General features: G+C 38.2%; 1 protein-coding gene across 2 annotated transcripts in view; it reads right to left on the bottom strand.

Annotated features, from left to right (window-relative positions):
• EVC2 (EvC ciliary complex subunit 2) overlaps nucleotides 1–18,680 on the bottom strand; it is a 74,759-nt gene that overhangs the window by 19,624 nt on the left and 36,455 nt on the right. Inside the window, exons 11-16 of one of the 2 annotated variants that reach the window (XM_040064975.1) lie at nucleotides 18,263–18,502; nucleotides 16,614–16,789; nucleotides 10,336–10,495; nucleotides 8,564–9,024; nucleotides 5,429–5,633; nucleotides 4,034–4,156 (exon numbers count right to left, since the gene is read on the bottom strand). In XM_040064975.1, coding sequence (XP_039920909.1) covers nucleotides 4,034–4,156; nucleotides 5,429–5,633; nucleotides 8,564–9,024; nucleotides 10,336–10,495; nucleotides 16,614–16,789; nucleotides 18,263–18,502 — 1,365 coding nt within the window. The remainder of the gene's footprint in view (nucleotides 1–4,033; nucleotides 4,157–5,428; nucleotides 5,634–8,563; nucleotides 9,025–10,335; nucleotides 10,496–16,613; nucleotides 16,790–18,262; nucleotides 18,503–18,680) is intronic. The other variant, XM_040064974.1, reaches the window with a different exon arrangement.

Here is an 18,680-nt window from a genome sequence, read left to right as displayed (position 1 = left end):
GTGACCGAATCACGGCCAAAAGAGAGGGGAGCCCGCTTTTCCGGGGCGCCCTCATCCACCAACGCCGGAAAGGCTTGGAGAGGGGGCGGCCCCGCCCCGCTCCAGCGGCTCCGCTGCGCGGGGCTCGGCGGGGCCGGCCCCAGGCTCGGCAGGGCTCTGCCCCCCCTCTGCCCGAGACCAGCACCGGAACCCGAGGGGGGGGAAACCCCCCGCGCAGGAACGGGGGAGGAAGGGGAAGAATCCACATCACAAAGCAGCTGAAATTCAGATTCCGGGTCTGACATAACGACCCCACCCCCTCCCAGCTCTCCGTCCCGCTTCGGACTGGGGCTCTCAGCCTTCGAACTGTAAGGAGTCGACTTAAATACAGCTCTCTCAAATAATTTCAACTGCAATAAAAGTTCCGCAATGTCTTCATCGTATTCTATATCAAGAGAGTCTAACATACAGTCCCCCAGGAGGTACCACTCCCGTCGACTAAGCACAGACCCTGGCGTGGGAAAGAACCCATGCCGCCTGCCCCATGCAAACAGATCCTGTAGTCCCTCCTGGGATATCTGAGCATCCTTCCGCTCCAAGAGATCTCCCCAAAGTTCCAAAACTAAAGAATCCTCCATGATAAACACAAAACAGGGAAAAGGAGAAAGGAAGAACCTCACCACACTGTTCACCCACACTCAGGGTCACCAGATGTCACCGAGACACACAAAGCAATCACACGCAGACAAGAGATTTTCGCAGAGGTTCCTCTGATCCAGCTCCCAGCTGAAAGAGCGGAGAGAAGAGACCCCTTTGTTTATTCTTTTACTTTTATACATTTGTGGGTCTAGCAGAAGATTGGCTTTTTGGGGTTTCCACCCCTCAGCCTCAGTGGCCAGACGAATTGTCAGTTACAATTGTTTTCAGGTTAGAAATATGCAAACAAAGGACAAAGAATGAAAAACAAAGGGTTTGTTTATATTACTTCTGTGGGAAAGGTAGAAAAACTGCTCTAATATTCTACAGTAACTAAAAGATCTGACTCCATTTATGAAAATCAAAAGGCTAATAAAAAACTCAGAAAAACCAGGGTAACATGGCTGCATCTTCAAAAGACAGTAAACAATTACCAGTCTGGTTTTATTCTCTCTCCCTGTACTATTCACATGGGCCCAAAGAGTTGGACTGTAAGAGAGAGAAGACACAGATAGAGAATGCACATGAAGCCCAGAGAGCTCCAACTCTACTACTTGGTGTTGCTATCACCTGCTGCCCCACATGCCCATCCACACACACTGCTGGATAACAGAGCCCAAGGTTTTTCTACACTCCATCTCTAAATTCTCTCTTCATCCTGATAGGTTTCACAGCACACTCAAAAAACCCAAATGACCACAACCATTTTCAGAAATCAGCATTTTCAGAAATTCCCAGCACTATGTATTTTAACAGCAATGCTCAAAAAACTACTGCAGAACGGAAGAACCACAGTCATCAAAGGAGGAATGTCAAAACCTTTTAAAGTTTTGGTCAAGTTTACTACCACTGTGGCCTCTGAGTGCAGATACTCATGTTAGCACTCTACTGAAAAGCATTTAGCCCATCAAGTTTGGTCTCAGTCTTAAAGAACATGCAGAGATGAGCCTGACTATTTGATTGGGCTATCTACACAGCTAGTACCTCAACACAGCAGGCACCCCTTTGTACATGTAGTCAATCTCCCCCATTTTACCAGCCTAAACATAATGAAGACATACAGTGATTGCCCTGTTGGTGTGAACTACAACACCAGAAAGGTCAGCTGTAGTCCTTAGACACTTAGACTTCCCATTGACACAAAATCTGACTCTGGCCATCAGAATGTCTTTGCAAAAATCAAAATTATATGTACTAAAGATATTAAAAACTTTATGAGTTTCATATGCATGTCAGTCACAATTATGTTTATGTACATGTATATACATCATTGACTCTATTCATGACTAGTTTTAAACAAGCATTTAAGGATACTTCCACCAAGGTTTTAGACACCTTAGATAATAAGTATCTAATATGATGCCCACAAATTTTCTCTGATAAGAGACCTGCTAAGAATGGTTGTGTATCATACAAATTCTATTACTCAGTACAGAGAGTGTCCTGGTTGCTGGTGCTGGTATGGGGATACCAGCATCATAAAGTCGCCCCAGGACAGAGAGGTAAATGTAAAATGTGATTTGGAACCAAATACACTGATGATATTCTCTAGCTCGTGTGATATTCTCCATATTTCTCCTGGAAAAGAAAAGGGTCAGAGGACATCTTCCTGCAGCCTTGCAATACTTAAGGGGGAAAGATGAAAAAAAATCCTTTTATCAGGGCCTGCTGCAATTGTTTTAACTATAAGACAGTAGATTTACACTAAATTAAGGAAGAAATACTTTAGAACAGTTAGGAATATTTAACCATTAAAACCTATTTATTAATGCATATTTTAAATTAATATCAAATATTTTAAATAGCACAAAATATTTCACAGTATTTTACAATGAGGGTGTTGAAACACCTTCAACATTATACAGTAAATGAACTTGTCTTAAACAAACAAAATGCTGCATCACTCAACTGGTATTACTATCTACCCCTAGCCACATGAGTTTCTTTCTGACTCTTGCCAGCTCTGAAAACAATCAGAACAACAGCAATGCCAGATGGTGCATATAAAACAGCAACAAGGAGGTTTAGAGAAGCTAACCTTCTAATTTTAAAACAAGATTCTAATAAAAATGTAAGGCAGTATTTACTGCCTTACATTTACTAAACAAGTATTCAGGACTTTTTTGCCTCTAAATCTGAGTCCATAGTCTGATGTGCATTCAAGGAGTAATACCAAAACCACCTAAATTTTGAAGATCAGGGTATTAGGTATTGAAGTCAAAATTTAAATTCCTCCATTAAAGGATTAGTGCATTCTCAGACCACAGTTATTAAACTAGGGGAGAGTGCTAGAACACACTTGCCTTCTTGTTGCAGTCTTGCTCAAGCACCTGCTCACTTTCACACTTTCAAAGACTGGGTGCTAGACTATATAAACATTTGCTTTCATAATCTGCAACCAAATCAAACAATGTGTTGCTCTTACATAAAAGTGAAATTACTTCTGAATTAACATGTTGACCCACTGTTTTTCATTTTTCAGGATACAGGTATAAAAAGCGTTAAGAAAGAGGTATAAAAATAGCTTTTGTCCAAATTGGTACTAAAATTGATATTGTATTGGTAGATATTTTTTATTAATATTGGTAGATATTTTTTTATCTACCAATTTGTATTACCAATGACCTGCTTGTTGTGTGTAGTTTCTACAGCTGTGCACCACCTAAGTCTAACAAACTTACCATTGTAATGTCCTCCTGACATGCAGAAGTAATATTACCCATATCATACACATATGAAAGTGAAAGATCTCTTAGAACATCTACTAGGAGGGAGGTAAAAAGCCTTCAAAATCCTGTATTAAGATCGGCCCCACTCATTTCTCAAGGATTAACTTTAGACTGTGGTTGTGTGTCTTTAAAAGGTACCCAACAGAATCAAGACTTCCTTTCAATTAGCTCTGTACAAATAAACTCAGCCCCTACCCAAAAAGCATTTGGATCTAGGAATGAATTTTTGGATTTTCAGCAGCATTAGCAGTTGTCCAGGAACTAAACGTTGCTCAGCTGAAGCACACACTGAAGCACCTTCCATGTTTTGAAAGTCCTCCTAGAAAACCACAGGATCTATGGGAGCCTTGAAATCTTGCACACACCAAGCCCCCAGAACCATTGGAAAAAAAAAGTGGTGAGACATGAAACCAGTTCTGTAACTAAGATGCAAAAATTAAAATGAAGCAAAAACTATTACACATGAAATGCAACATCTTGACAAATGCAGGCAATAGTAGGGAGATGCATCATGCCGCTGTACCTTGCACCTTCTTTCCCCGGTTCTTATTCAAACTGATAGAATACTGTCAGCCTTTAATTACTAAAGATCTAAGTTTTGACCTTAGTCCAGAAAAGATTGTACTTACCCTATTAAAATTGTCACCTTTCACTGAGTTTTCATAAATTAAAATTTTGTCCTGTAAAGATTTCTTCAGAATATCTAATTTATTTCTATTCTTGGATCCTGGTTTTCCCATTTTAGAATGCTGCTGCAACAAGATGAGCAAAAATGCTTTATTTGTCAGAGGTATATGAGGATGCTGATGTTAAGATCATTACTTGCTATTATTGGCACATCCACCAAATAATGAAACACTTGGCAAATATGACTTCCACTGAGAAAGTACTTCTGAAATGAAGGTGCTACCTATTCATTTGGAAAATTCATTTCGGACATTCAAAGTTAGAATTTAAAAAAAAATTTCTTTCAAGTAGAATTATATATTCATCCTTTCTATAAAAACTCATAGCATAAAAATTTGATTTAAAACAAGATTTATCAGCGATAATAAGAGAAGATTTTAACTGATATGCTGTCTTCTCAGCACAGTTAAAAATGAACAAAGAATATAAATTTAAGACCGACGTTGTTTTCAACACATAGTCTATGAATCACAAATGAACCATGATAATATTAAGATGCACCATTCCATGTAATCAAATTATTCTTGACCTTTCTATTTCTTTACAAGAATACCAAGTAAGTATATGTACTCTTGGGGAAATGATAACATCTGTTCAACTGTAAGGTTTTGCAAAGTCATTTCCCTCCTTTAGTACTTCAGAAACTATTAAGGCTTTGAACTAGGCTAATTCCTGGCACGATTAACTCAATGTAGTTTACATGTTTAGAAAACGTAAGTAACCAAAGCAAAGCAAGGGCAAGTCCTCCTTTTTAAGACGGTATCAGACACAACTAATACAGGAAACATTTTCTGCCCTCTTACTTTATAAGAGCTGAAATACATTTATAATGTCACGCTTTTTACACTTTACCAAAGGAATTAAACACCCCTCAAGGGATCTTTAAAAAGTGCTAGACTTAATAGGCAGATAAACTCCTTGTTGGAAATATTTCTCTAACTTTGAGTATGCCTCATCTTCTACATATTTAGATGTGGGGAAATAACCCCAAAACTGTCTGCATACACTTAAACCTTTTGGAAACAAGAAACAGAAATCATGCCCAACTTCTTCCCTAGAAAGGCCATCTAACTCAGGAAGTTTACTTTCCTAAACAGACAAAACAATGTAGAAGATTCTTTCTCAGAAACTCCTAAAACTTTCACAAAAGCAACAGAAATATGTGAAAAAAACCCTATTTATCTAACTGCTGCCCAAACAATTACCTTTAAAGTGTACACTGCCGTCGCACCTATGAAGAAGCTACAGACCCAGAGCAGCAGCCAACGTTGGCCGGCAGCCACAGGTACCCCAGGAACCCCTTCCACATCCCCACTCTGATCCCACGCTGCTCCCACCTGTTTGTTGGTCATTGCTAAATTCTGCTCAACTTTCAGCACCTCGGTGTCCCTCTGCTCCACTTCAAAAGACTGAAGCAAGGTTCTTGCTCTTATCTTGGGCCAAGCCAAGCTGCTGTCCACCTGAGAGAAGCAGCAGTGCAACTCTTGCCTCATTCTAAGCAGCTCCTCTTCTGAGAGTGAGAGGGGTAAACTTAGAAGTTGCCTGTTAAAAAAAAAAAAAAGAGCCATTTGCTGTTCAGTGATTTAGGCAATATTGCATAAAACGTAAGAGACATGCACACACTTTACTCAGCAGCGATGATCATCCTTTTTTTGTCTATTCCATACATGAGTCAGTGATTCCACACACAGCAGTGAACTGCTCAGCATGTACAACATACCCTTAAGGACACCTTAAACTCGGCATCCAGAACTTCCTGGACTGTAAAACTTAATTTTCAAAGGAAAACAGCTTTTGAATATTTTAAAAATAAATTACTATTTTTAGCACGTTTCCCATGCATAGAATCCTTCCATCTCTTCAGACAATACAATCCCTGAACTTCAGCTGAAATCAAGGCAAAAGCTTCCCATAAAGTCTCCCTGTGCTGTTTCCCAGCACTTAACAGTAACAGGTATGGAGAAGGAAAAAATAAAATCAAATTTCTCTTTATTATAAACACAAGTCATCCCTTCCATCAGCAGGTCACAAGGGCTCCAGCTGTTATTTGTAAAATGGCTCTTTGCAGTCTGAAAAATGCAATATATTTTAAGAGTAATTTGAATTGCTCAAAGTTCCCATTTTGTAGAAATAAGGTTCTCAACACAGATCTCTAAGGAAATAATCATCAGATCAAGCTGAAGTTGACTTAAAATAAAGCTTGTTCAGTTCTGATTAACCATAGACTACATTCATCTTCCTACCTTGTTAATCTTATTTTTCTTAAGAATATTGCACAAAAAATAACATACTTGTATTTGTTTGGAAATTTCATTTCTTCCACAAAATGTTTGTATTAGAAACATGAACAGCATGTTTTTAAAGAGTATTTTTCATTGAAAAATGTATTATACTGCATGTTTCATTAGTACTGATACTTTTATTTAATGTACACCAGGCCTATACTACCTAATCATTTTACTAAAATATTTGAGTTTAGAAATCCTTTTTTCTTTCTACTGATTCAGCAAAGTTAATACACTTCTAATGCATGAGGTTTTTCCCTTCAAAAAGTTGTTTACTTTAAGAAAATACTACTCCAAATGATCATTTATAGTATACTTAACCATTTGTCATCTTGTCTTAGACTCATGGAGGAAAATCCACACTATAAATCCATGTATATGGATATATAGAGAGACATATGAAATAAAATACAGCATATAGAGTTTTGCCATGTTTTTCTTTAAAAAGGACTTTGAGCATTAATAATCTTCAAAAATATTTTGGACTAACTCATGGTCTCTTTGATAAGCAACAAAAATAAAAAGCCATCATTCAAAATAATGTTTTGTGAAAACTAGATAGCAGATGAGAATATAAACATGAGAGCTGGCATCTGTCATCAAAATACCATGACAGACAACGGACTGAAAAAAGACAGTGACAGATTTTAAGGGGCTATTGATAGGACAGTTGTTGCTGCATTTCTTTGTACATATTTTCCTGCATTTTACTGAAAGAAGACCCAAACAGCTTACTGCTGCTTCAAATAAAAATAGCATCTAACAAATATGACAGGCACATTGCATGTTTGAACACAATTATTATGGAATTCTAAGTTAGAAACAAGAAAGTCCTGCTGGGTCATAACAATCTACCTCCATATACTGCAGGTCTGCTCTCAGGAAGGTAAACAAGAGATAGTTAAGACAAGCTAGAAAATACATATAAATGACCCATAAAAATTATCAAAAATGCTGAATAAAATACAAAACCCTGGAAATTAGAACCAAAACAATTTTTTTCTTTAGCAAAACAAATGTAAAGTTTCTTCTTACTTTCCTGTTATATGGTTTTAAAACGTGGCAGGAAAATTTATAAAGATTCTGTTGGGATAAAACTGCCCATCCAAATCTAGTTTGCCTTAAAGAAGAGGTGTGAAGAAGCAACTTTTACCAGTGTCTTTTTTTTTTTTTTTTTCCCTTTTTTTTTTCTCCCTCCCTGTTCAATCTCCTATGCCTGGTACATTTTATTCAGAGCCACATTGCTCATTATAGGTTTGCCTGTTCTAGTTGCTTCCCCTAAAGCTGAAATTTTATTTTTTCATGTTCCCATGTCTCTAACAATGTCTCTTATTAAACAGAGGAAATTATAGGAAATGTAGTACTGCAAATATTCAGGCAATCTAACAACAAGACATAAGTGTACTTGAAAGCTAAGAAGAAATGCTCACAAACATTCCCTGATCTCTCAGGAACCTTGCTGCCCACTGTGAGAGGCACAACCACTCCTGGCCACCGCCATGGGCTCTTCTTGTGCAAGGTCTCCCTTGGACAAGGCCAATACCTGCTCTCCCACCTCCCCAGGGTCACATTGCAGCAGGCAGCAATGGCCATAACACTTCCAGGGTCCAGAACTCGTCTCTGCAGCACTGCTTGTGCCATGATGGCTCAGGGCTCGGTGCCAGGGACACTGTGGTCACAGGCCAGAGCAGCCCAGCCTGACACGTGGAGCCATGAGCTGGACAGGCAGATACTGCACTGTGTACTTAGGGACTGTGGGGAGATACTGTCCCAAAGCTTAAAACAAACCTGATGAGTAAGGCTTGACTTGTGGCTAGGATTACACTGAACTTGGACCTGGGGACATTTAGGTCTGACACACTCATCGGCATTTACAAAGTGCAGGACTTCAAAGAACAGGCTGAGAATAACAATGGAAGACATGTAAGTGATACCTCCCATGGAATGAATGGAAGTTATATAAAACCTTTATTCCATGTTTGTAGCTTCAAGACTGCTGTTTCCTGGATTTCCACTGCAGTGCTCACTCACTGGTACTGCACAGGCTGTGTGCTTGAAAAAAGAATCAATTCCTCAGTGCTCAACAGAGAACTGATCATTAGGAATTACAATTGGACAGGTGTGAGAGCTCCCAGTTCTCTTCTATTTGCCAAAGTAACTAAGAAAAGAGTGCAGAGAGATACTTGCATGAATATTGACTGCTCCTGGCTCCGTATTTTTTTTTGTTCTGAGATGCCTGTTTCCAGCTCTTGGCTTAGTTTCTGCCAGGTGAGCTGAAGTAGCTCTTCAGCAGCCATGCTCTTGTCATGTTCTTCCCTTTCAAGCTGTGCGTGTTTAACCACCATCTCTTTTTTGTGCTCCTCCACAGCTTCTAGCAGGAACAACTTTGGTACGTTGAGCTTGACCAGTTCTTGCACAAACACGCCACACTGAACACGTTTAAGCTCTTCAATGGCTTTCTCTGCTAGGCTAAATAGAAGCTCCTTCAGCTCTTCGCTGGCCTCATTGTCAAGCTTTTCAGTAAGTTCTTCAAATTCAACAGTGTGATCACTCAGGAGGTTTTTCCAGTGTCTCAGGTAGTGAGAGATCTCATTAGTAGTTTTGAAGGGGTCTCCTAGTGACAGCTGCTCCTTCTGATGCTCTTTCTGCTGATTCATTTAACAAAACGAGGAACAAAGTTAAGAAAAAGGAACATCTCGAATTCTAGCTCCTTAAGTATGAATTTCATAGCAAAGCATAATTTCATACTTCTGCTTTCCCACATTCCTGAAACTGCTTTTCAGTGCCCAGAGGCTTACCTAGCCCTCAACAGATTGGCTTTGTGAGCACCAAAGGTGGTCTGTGATAATGCTGACTATTGTTAGATACAAGGGCTGTGACAATATGGACTCTTGCTAGATAAAAGAGCTAACACCTAAACAAATGCATCATTGTGGGATTTCCTATAATCTCAGCTATCTGAATTTCAGTGATCTGGCAGTTTTCCAGAAGTGAATCTGGATCAAATAGCAAGAAGGAAAAGAATTTTAAAAAATGGCAAAAAAGTGGTGGTTTTTTTTTTGTGTGTGTGTGGGGTTTTTTTTAAATTATTATTATTATTATTTTATTTTCCCCATCTTGCAGTTTCATTGGAAAGCTAAACCAAAACAATTTACACTGAGAATAAATATAGCAAATGATGTCACCATCACCAGGCCAGCTGTCTATGCTCACACTGGTATCTGTTAAAGAGCACAAAGCAGAGAGACACATCCTGCAAAAGGTAAGATCAACCTCACCTTACCTGGGTCATGTTAAGAACTACCACTTAATCCAAGCTAGCTTTTTCTACATCTTTTAGGCAGAGAAAGGTAACTTCAAAGTATACCTTTGGACAACACCTCCCAGTCAGATCACCTGCAAGTCACCTCACATTATGAGATGACCCGTATCTTTTGGAGTTTGATTTTTAGATGGCTAAGATGACAAGAGTTCTACCACAAGCAACCATAGGTAAAGCATCTTTTAAATCATTTCGGTTTGTAGCTGAATTTTAACTGTGCTATTGAATTCATTCAGGTCACATATGTGGGCCAGGAAACCCACAGAATATGGTGACTGTCATCTGAGCCACCTCCCTCACCAGCCCCTGAACCTGAGCTGGCTTTTGCCGATCTGCATGTTACAGAAGCTTGTCATGACCCTGTTGGACACATTACACTAAGCAGAGCTTCAGAAGTTTCTCCAGCTAAGCTGAAGTTGTTACTTTCTTGCAGGTTTTTTCTAAAAGAGCAGCTATGAATTACTGCATGACTAAGACAGAACATGGTGGTACACAGCTAAAACCAACTGGCACTTATTTTAAATCATGCTCCTGGCAGTGTTGATCCCTGTTGCAAGAACTACATTTTATTTTTCAATTAATTCAATTTTTAATTCATTATAAGCCCCATGAAAATAAATACATTGAAAATAATTACCTTTTGCATCATTTCCCGCCTTCGCTTGGTAATGAGTTTCTGGCAAAGCTTCTGCTTTTCTTGTTTTAAATCGTGATCAAATTTCTGTTTAACAAAATTAATTTCAGTCTCAGCTCGGTCCAGCAGAATTCCCAAATGACTTTCAGGTAGGTGACCGGCTCTGTAAGAACAGTGTTTAAAGGCTGTTATCCCAAATTCTTAAGAGCAAAAGGATATATGTGTCAATTAACACCATAAAAAGGCTCAGCAAAATAGACACAAAGAATGACCTCCATTTCTTTAGCAGTGACACATGGGAGAATCAAACAAGGAAGGGGATAATCGAAGGACAATCTCAGAGATGAGCACAGAATTGAGGCAGTTTGTGAAGGTGTTTGAAAAAGAAACGGGAAGAAGGCTGGATGGATGGGAAGGATGGACAGGAAGGACAGGCAAGTGCAAAACCAATTACATATCAGTTTGTAATGTAATTGATATTCAAATGACACATTTTAAACATGATATATTACGCTTTTTTGTTTTTCCATTTAATGACCCTGGAATGACATTTTATATGTCTTTTACAACTCCTTCTCATCATTAAAAACAATTTTCTCTTTAAAGTATGCAATCAAGTAAAAAGAACAAAAATTATTTTTAATGGACAAAGCAATCATATCCACAAAATATTTACATTCATACTTCCTATTAAATTTGCATCAGAATTATAAGAATTTCAAAATAATAGCGAAATTCAATTATTTCAAACAGCAAATTGTCAGCCATAAGCCCAGAGTGTTTTCACATGGAAGTTCAAGACTACGACTACCTCCAGTTGCTACAGTATTTAATGTCAAAGAGAAAACAAGATCTCAGCAGTGCCTGCAACAGCTAAAAAAATCTCCCTCACCACAAACTCAAATTGAATTTCAGTACTTACCTTACATTTACACTACAAGTTCCCCAAATCTTTCTTATTCAGCATAAAATAACATCTTAATTCAGACCAAGCTGCTGGAAATTTGTGAGTTATAATTTCTATTAAGCACAGTGGACTTACAAAATGTGGTGTTGAAAAGGTCAACATGAAACTTCGAATTGAAATTCCTGACCAATTCCTGCCTGAGCCTGGATGTTATACAGATATCTTCTAGTTTCCTACCCAGTGCCCATTTTTTCAAAGACATGAACATTACAGAGTCAGGACTCAGATGAATCCAGGGCTTTCAAGGTTTCATTCCAGCATGATACCTGGCCCAACTCCTAAATTAAAGTAGCATCTAAATGTGGTAAGCAAGCCCTTCTCCAGAAAGGAGAGTTTCATTTTGGTTTCTTAGGATTTATTGCTACTGTGACAACATAATTCCAACCAAAATCCTCAAAATAAGAGCTAAAATAAAGCAGAAGATTATCAAATTAGCCTGTTTGCACCCACTGCACTGAAACCAGGGTGGTCGGATCCCATAACTCACGCCTTCCCATCTTCTGCTCAAGCACCCATGAAACATCACCCCTATATAATGTATGTGCTGGATAGAAACTCAGATGTGTTCTATCGCAGTTATGTCAAAAAAAGAGAGCCTCCTTTTGCAGAGCTTTTTCAAAGCCTATCTATTGCATTTCTTTAATCTACAAAGAGGATTAAAATACCTTTCAGTATATTAAGAGTAATCTGCCAAGCGCCATTATTGGCCAGGTAATTTCTGCCTTGAAACTAATCATTGTTAAAATTCAGTGTTATGTCAAAAAACGCCAGAACAGCACAAAGTTTTTAGCCTGTATTTGGTAACTCTAAGTCCTGCCCCTCCATTTTGACTGAACCCAAGGCAAAAGATATGTGAATAAAGATAATTAATTATGGTGAAGAAGTGAGGAAAGATAATAACCAAGATATTATTTTTAACACCTTCATCCTTTCTTTTACTGAGGAAATAAACCCAGGCTTGCTGCATCCAATTAAAATCCCTGTCCAGAGCACTAAAAGAGTCTGCAACAGAAAACGACAGATGTGCTGCAACCACACAGCAAATGAAAGTTTAAGAAAAGTCATGCAATACAGAATGATAGGAAGATGGTATATAACTACCTATTTTTAGGATTTTAAAAAAAAGGGTCTACAGTATTTCAGGTGGTTTATTTAGAGAATCCAGTATGTCCACAGCTAAAACTGTATGTGACACAGTATCCCTTCACAGAAGCTGATGTCACTTTATGTGCCAATTTATATTAATTGGTGTTATGATAATTCATAAAAGGCTCAATCCTGGCAAGACACCTTTATTTCTGGTTTCATATAAATACAATACAAAAACAACTACAGTATTAGGAGTAAAAGATGTCATAGTCTCAAAGGACTCCAAACAGAAATGCAAAACAAAAGGAGAGAAGAAAGGTAATGTGACAGTATAGACTGTATGATAAACTGCCTGGTCTCAGCATACCAGACATTTAATCACTGAATAAATGTGCAGGCACATGTCTTCGAACAAAGAGAATTTTAATGAAGGAGAATACTGTGGTAATGCCAAGGATGTTTAAAGGGAGATCCTCCCAAAGGCAGTGAGCACCAAGGAAGGTACAGAGGTGAAGCGTAGCCAACAGCAGCAGTATCACAGGTCAATCAGACAGAGACCTTGACTTCTCTGTATTGAACAAAAGCCAACAAATAAAGGAGCAAATACAGAGTGAGAGCACTAAAGTAAAAAGTAGGACTTTGTATTCGATGTTACAGAGAACCGGCATTCTGGGATGCTGGACCCTAACAAATGAAAATTGTTTCTTGAAAGCTAGAGAAGGACCAGGAGCATCACTAAAGCAAAAGGGAGACAGGTACAAAGCAGAAAAGCTGTACAGACCTGAATGTACATGGAGGCTGAATCACATCACTATACAGAAACTACACAGAGAGAACTTACATGATTCTGGCCACACTACTCCAGCTACACCAGGATTTCCCCTGCTGAATTGGCATCTTGCTGCTGTCCAGATCACAATTCATGTAAATAATTCAGGGCAATAAATGCCCTCCCTACATAGCAGAGTGCTACATGCAGAAAATGTTTCAAGAGATGATTAGAAAACTTCACAGGGATGCATTACTGCTGACTTCCACAAATGTCCAGCCAAGACACCATTGGAAAACTACTTTCTATGGACAAGGTCCATGTAAATGGTGATTATTAAGAATAAAGAGACCAGCACAAGGTGCTTGCTTCAAGCTTTTGACCACTTCCACAGGAAATTCTTGAGGTCTTAAAAAAAATTAAGTTTTGGAAGAAATTTATAAAGGGGCTTGCAACTGTCTGTACCTAATGAGTCACAAGAACTCAATTCAATTTTTAAGAGACTGAAGAAGAAAGAAATTTCTTGTAAACAAGAATAGACTGGCAAAAGAATAACACAATGTTTTTACAGTTGGTATAGTTCAAAAACATAAGAACCTTGTTCTTGCTAACCTCTATTGTTAGCAAGAACATCCCAAGATAAACACTGCCTCAAGTATTGCCCTTCTGCCCATTATTCTTTAAGAAAAAACATGAAGAGCCTATATAGCCATCCCTCAAATCCAGGATTACAGATTATATGTTAAATTCTCCTTTCCTGCTTTTTGGCACTGTTGTCCAGACTTGATTTTCGAAAGACAGTGAGTACACAAAAAGCTAGTCCAGACAAATGGGATATTTTGAATAAATACAGCTTGAAAACTCTGGCTGCTCTATTTCATTTCAAATGTCCACAGCCCTCCCTAGAACTGGTTTGGTTTTATTTTGCTTTTTATAACATTCATTTCTAGCCACAGAGAATCCTTTTCAAGTTAATTTGAAATTGCCTTGCTAATTGATAAATTTCAAACATACTATTAAAGCTTCACTTTAAAAGACTTCTCCCCCCAATATCTATCTGCTGGTTTATCACTGCATCTATCTGTGATATATCTTTTCTCTCTTCTCCATTTAAGTTTTGTATTTTAGAATTCTATTTATAACAGTAAGTTTAAGGCACTCTATTATAAAGCTGGATAAAATAGATTTAGACAGAGCTGTACCTATATTTAGACAAGCAGATTCAATAATAAAGTGAAAAATAAGAGGATACTATGGGTACAAATGTAATGTACCATTCAGACCAGATTTCTCTTGCTGCTCAAATTTTAATGCTCCAATTTGTAAGCATTTCCCAAATTATCTTCTAGTTAGAAACTGAAATACAAGCCTATGTCATGTAATTATGAATTCCTCATTAGTTATACTAGGTTATTTCAGTTTGCCTGCAGAAAATAAACCACCAGCAAATAAACTGAGATACTACATTCTGGAGTTTTATAATCACATCACCTAAAGAATGAATTATAAGAGTTTGGCCAACATTTGTCTGAGAGGAATTACTGCTGCAGCAGGTGTGGGAAGTTACTGGAAAATAACTAGTTCTAGGCCCAGAAAGCCAAACGGGATTGCTTCTGTACAAATGATATCTCTAACTATTGACACATGTCGTTTGTCCACAGACAACCAACCAATGCATACTCTGAAAGTTTAATAGGAGAGTGCTAGAAAAATTCCTTTTTCATCTTGGTAATAATGCTTGCTGCTTTTGGAAGTTTGGGGGTTTTGGAAGGATTTTTAATACATTTAATACATTTTTGGGGATGAGATCCATGAGGTCTTTGATTCATTAACACTATACCTTTCCTTTCTGTTTTATAGTTGATTTGTTTTGTGACTGTTAGGTGCAATAACAGGCATTAAACAATGAGTGAAACCGATTTTTCCAGCTCGAGAAGTCCAAGTTGTTCACTGCAGTGGTCATACAGTGAGGTTCTCACATAACCAAAACTTCTGTGAAAACATCCCAGAACCTATAATACAATTCCAAGGAGAGGCATGAAGTGATGGAAGGGAACTCTCTGTGAAAGACATGTCTGAATTATATTTCCTATTCCAGGTCATTTTTGTCTTTGAGCCACACAGCTGCAGACTTTAGCAAAACAGTGCAAGACTAGCAAAAGAAGCTCTCTCCAGCCAACGCATCTCAAGGCTGAACTCAGAGTGATTCAAGCTAAACTTAGGGTATGTTTCCAATGAGCCAGAACACAGAACAGTCAAAAAGAAAAGCAAGGAAAAGATACCAAAAAACCCAGATAAATTATCTTGTCACACCAACAGGTGAAATCTTTGGTAGCTCTTAACAGACATCCTGCTTACTAATATTAAATTACTTTTAAATTGACATTATGGAAGAAATAACACACCATAAACTGAGTGCTCATCTAGTTCTCTTAATGCACATTTCACATATTGTCAGTGACTGACATCAATCCAGACATCTCAAATATACAAATAAAGACACATGCACAGGACCAACAGCAGCCATGCTAGGTTGATTTCCTGTATATATTTTGCTGTCCTGGAGGGATCCTCAGTAATGTCTCCATATGCCAAACTAACACAGTTCCCTGGGTAGCAGCATGATGTCTCTCTAACTGATCCTCACAGCCACACAATTTTAAATGACTACATCTCTGTGTGTCTGCTGAATCACCATTTCTACATCTCCACCTTGATTCTGAGTATCCTATCACAAACTACTCAATCAGCCTAGGTCTAGTATGATATCACAAATAAATTAAATGTGTGTATTACAACAATCCGTTTCCAGGTCTACTTTTTACTTCCCTGACATCTACCTTTTCATTCCCTGCAACAGGTGTAGTCTCTGCTAGTCAAAATCCTCCAGTTACATTATTTACAAACTTAATCTACTTTTGTTAGAAAATATCATTATTTCCAGCTCAAAAAGAGAAACTGTACATCCAGTTCCTCAAACACCTTCAATCACAAGTGAATCAAAATTGCTTTTTTCTGCTAAATCCAGATGTTTATGCATAAAGCACATAGACAAATGGTCTTCACTGGTACATGTTGCAATGAACTCTGGCATGAGTTTTCACATGACTGATGAGTATTTACACAAATAATGGATGTATAAAGACATTGAGAATCTTACATGAGTCTGGTTCTCACTGAACTCACAATTACAAGCAGGTACTATACAGGAAATACGTTTTCAGCAATTCATCTCTGTGCTGTACAAAGTGGACAAAGATAACAAAACCTCACATTAGCACCTACTTGGATTTAACTAACAAAGCAAATCGGTTACAAAACATTTTCTTAGAATTAACTAAAAGATAACATTTTTATGCAACTCTCCTGCTAGGGAACACAGAAAAAAGACTTGTGAAGAGTCCGTTGTCTGTGAGATAAAGTAGTCAAACAGCTGACAAGGAAACAGTTATTTACCTTTCTGTCTTATTAATGAGACTTGGTATCTGGGCTGCTGCGGCGTTTATAAGAGCAGAGACATGAGAATCCCTTGACTGGATCTTACTTATAAGATATTCTCTGTAAGAAAATCTTTTCTTCAGATGATATTTCTTGCAAGCTTGCAAAAAATCCATTAGCTCTTCAATGTCACCCTGCAGGAAAGATTGTGAACAAATATGTACATTAAATTAGATGTAACGCTAATTTCGGCTAACACTTATATCAGACCAGATTTGTTCATTAATAGGGCAAAGTTAAAAAAATTCCTATGAGTGTAAAACAATAAGCTTATATCAACTTAACTCTAATGATCACATCAAATGATTATGGTTATTTCAACAAAATAAATAATGTGCTGAGCTTTCGGCCTGATTACCTCAATACTGTGTGTACTTTCCTGAAGAGTTAGTACATATCCTGAGGGCCCTGAGTTACCAGGCCATTTGATCAGGTATTCACATTACATACACATGCCAGCCTAGCAGTGTTAGCAGAACTGTCCTTTACAATGTACTACTGTACGATTACATAAAAGGTCACATTTTCAAAGGTGTCTCTAAGTTGGCTTCAAAGCCAACTCTTCCATGTATGTTGAGTACAGCATAGGGAAAGCCAAGCCCACTGCACAAGGCTGGCTTAGATGTTCCCCCTTCCAACAGTGGGGAACAGGAAGGGTTTAGATACCTACACACGGGTCTGAGCAGAGACCAGAGTCAGGCACACAGTGCTCTAGAGCAGACATTCTGCATAAATAGCCAAGACAAGGTCTGCTAGTTACATGACCCATGTCTGAGCAGCCAAAACACAGTCAAAACTTTTTTCACTTGCTCTACCTCTTTGACCTGGCTGCTTAACTATCTTCTGCACAAAGTGCTTGCTGCATCTCCCTCTGACAGTGGCCCACGTGTAGCTTCTCAATATAAGGTTGTGCATCAGGTTTTATGAGTAGGCCTTACACGCTCTGACACCTACTTCCCAGATGATGGATTTTAAGCTCCCCCTTCAATCTTCAGGACCACAATAATCAAGTTGTTCCTCAAGAAGCAGCCAGAAGAACAATTCCCAGGACTTCTGTAATCTAGAGCACTAACTTTCAACACAAATGGAAGAAAAACCAACCAACCGAAAAACAAAGAAACAAAAAACCAAACAAAAACAAAACAAAACAAAAAACCCCACAAAAAACAAACCACAAGGAAGCAATTCAAGCTATTCTGTTGCAAGAGGTTTAAAATGTAACTGAAAGCAAAACTAAAGTCCTGAACATATTCTTCATCAGCATCCCTTTATCATATAACCTGGAAACACTCAACCCCTCTAAGTACATAATCACAGTACTTCAGACCACAATTTCAATAGCCTACATATTTGGACTGGGGAGCTCAGTACATCTTCTTAAGTATATAAGAGCACTTGATGCCTAGGTGGATTTGAACATGTGCATATACCTCAATATACAGTTGTGCAGATGTCTAGACATGCTAAAAAAGGCATTATAATTTTTTAAATACTTTCTAAGAAAGCTAGTTATGAAAGTGATAACATTAATCCTGAACCATTCCTCGAAAGTTACTGCAGGTCTGTATTCTGTCTTTAGGTTAGGAATGGACATATCATCTTATTACCTGTATTTTAGAGTAACCTTCCACTAATGTTTTAGCTGCTTCCAACTTCAGTTCTCCCTTTAAGGTGGCATTTGTTATCTGTGTAAAAAAGATAGTATGGAGCTCCTTTCTTTGGGTAACAGCCAGCTCTCTATAAGCTTTTGCAAAATATTCCTCCTGCTTTACAAAAAGGAACCTCTTCAGGCAGTCCTGCTCCAGTCTGTGAAGTTTGTCCTGAAGACTTCTGTATTCTATAGCAGGCTGCAGTGACGAAAGAAATAAATGCATCAGAAGTGATAATTTCAGAATTCAACATATTTTAAAGTAACAGTGCTACTAGCTCATATATATTTTACAAATACTTTAGTTACTGTCATTTCAGGTTTAAGTGAAGGCTAACACTGAATCAGTGTGCATTTTCCATAGTTGTCACCTGCTT

This window comes from Hirundo rustica, chromosome 5, assembly GCF_015227805.2.
Source record: "Hirundo rustica isolate bHirRus1 chromosome 5, bHirRus1.pri.v3, whole genome shotgun sequence".
Lineage (NCBI taxonomy): Eukaryota > Metazoa > Chordata > Aves > Passeriformes > Hirundinidae > Hirundo > Hirundo rustica.
The sequence above is the reverse complement of the archived record's forward strand: the minus strand, read 5'-3'. Positions and strand labels throughout refer to the sequence as shown.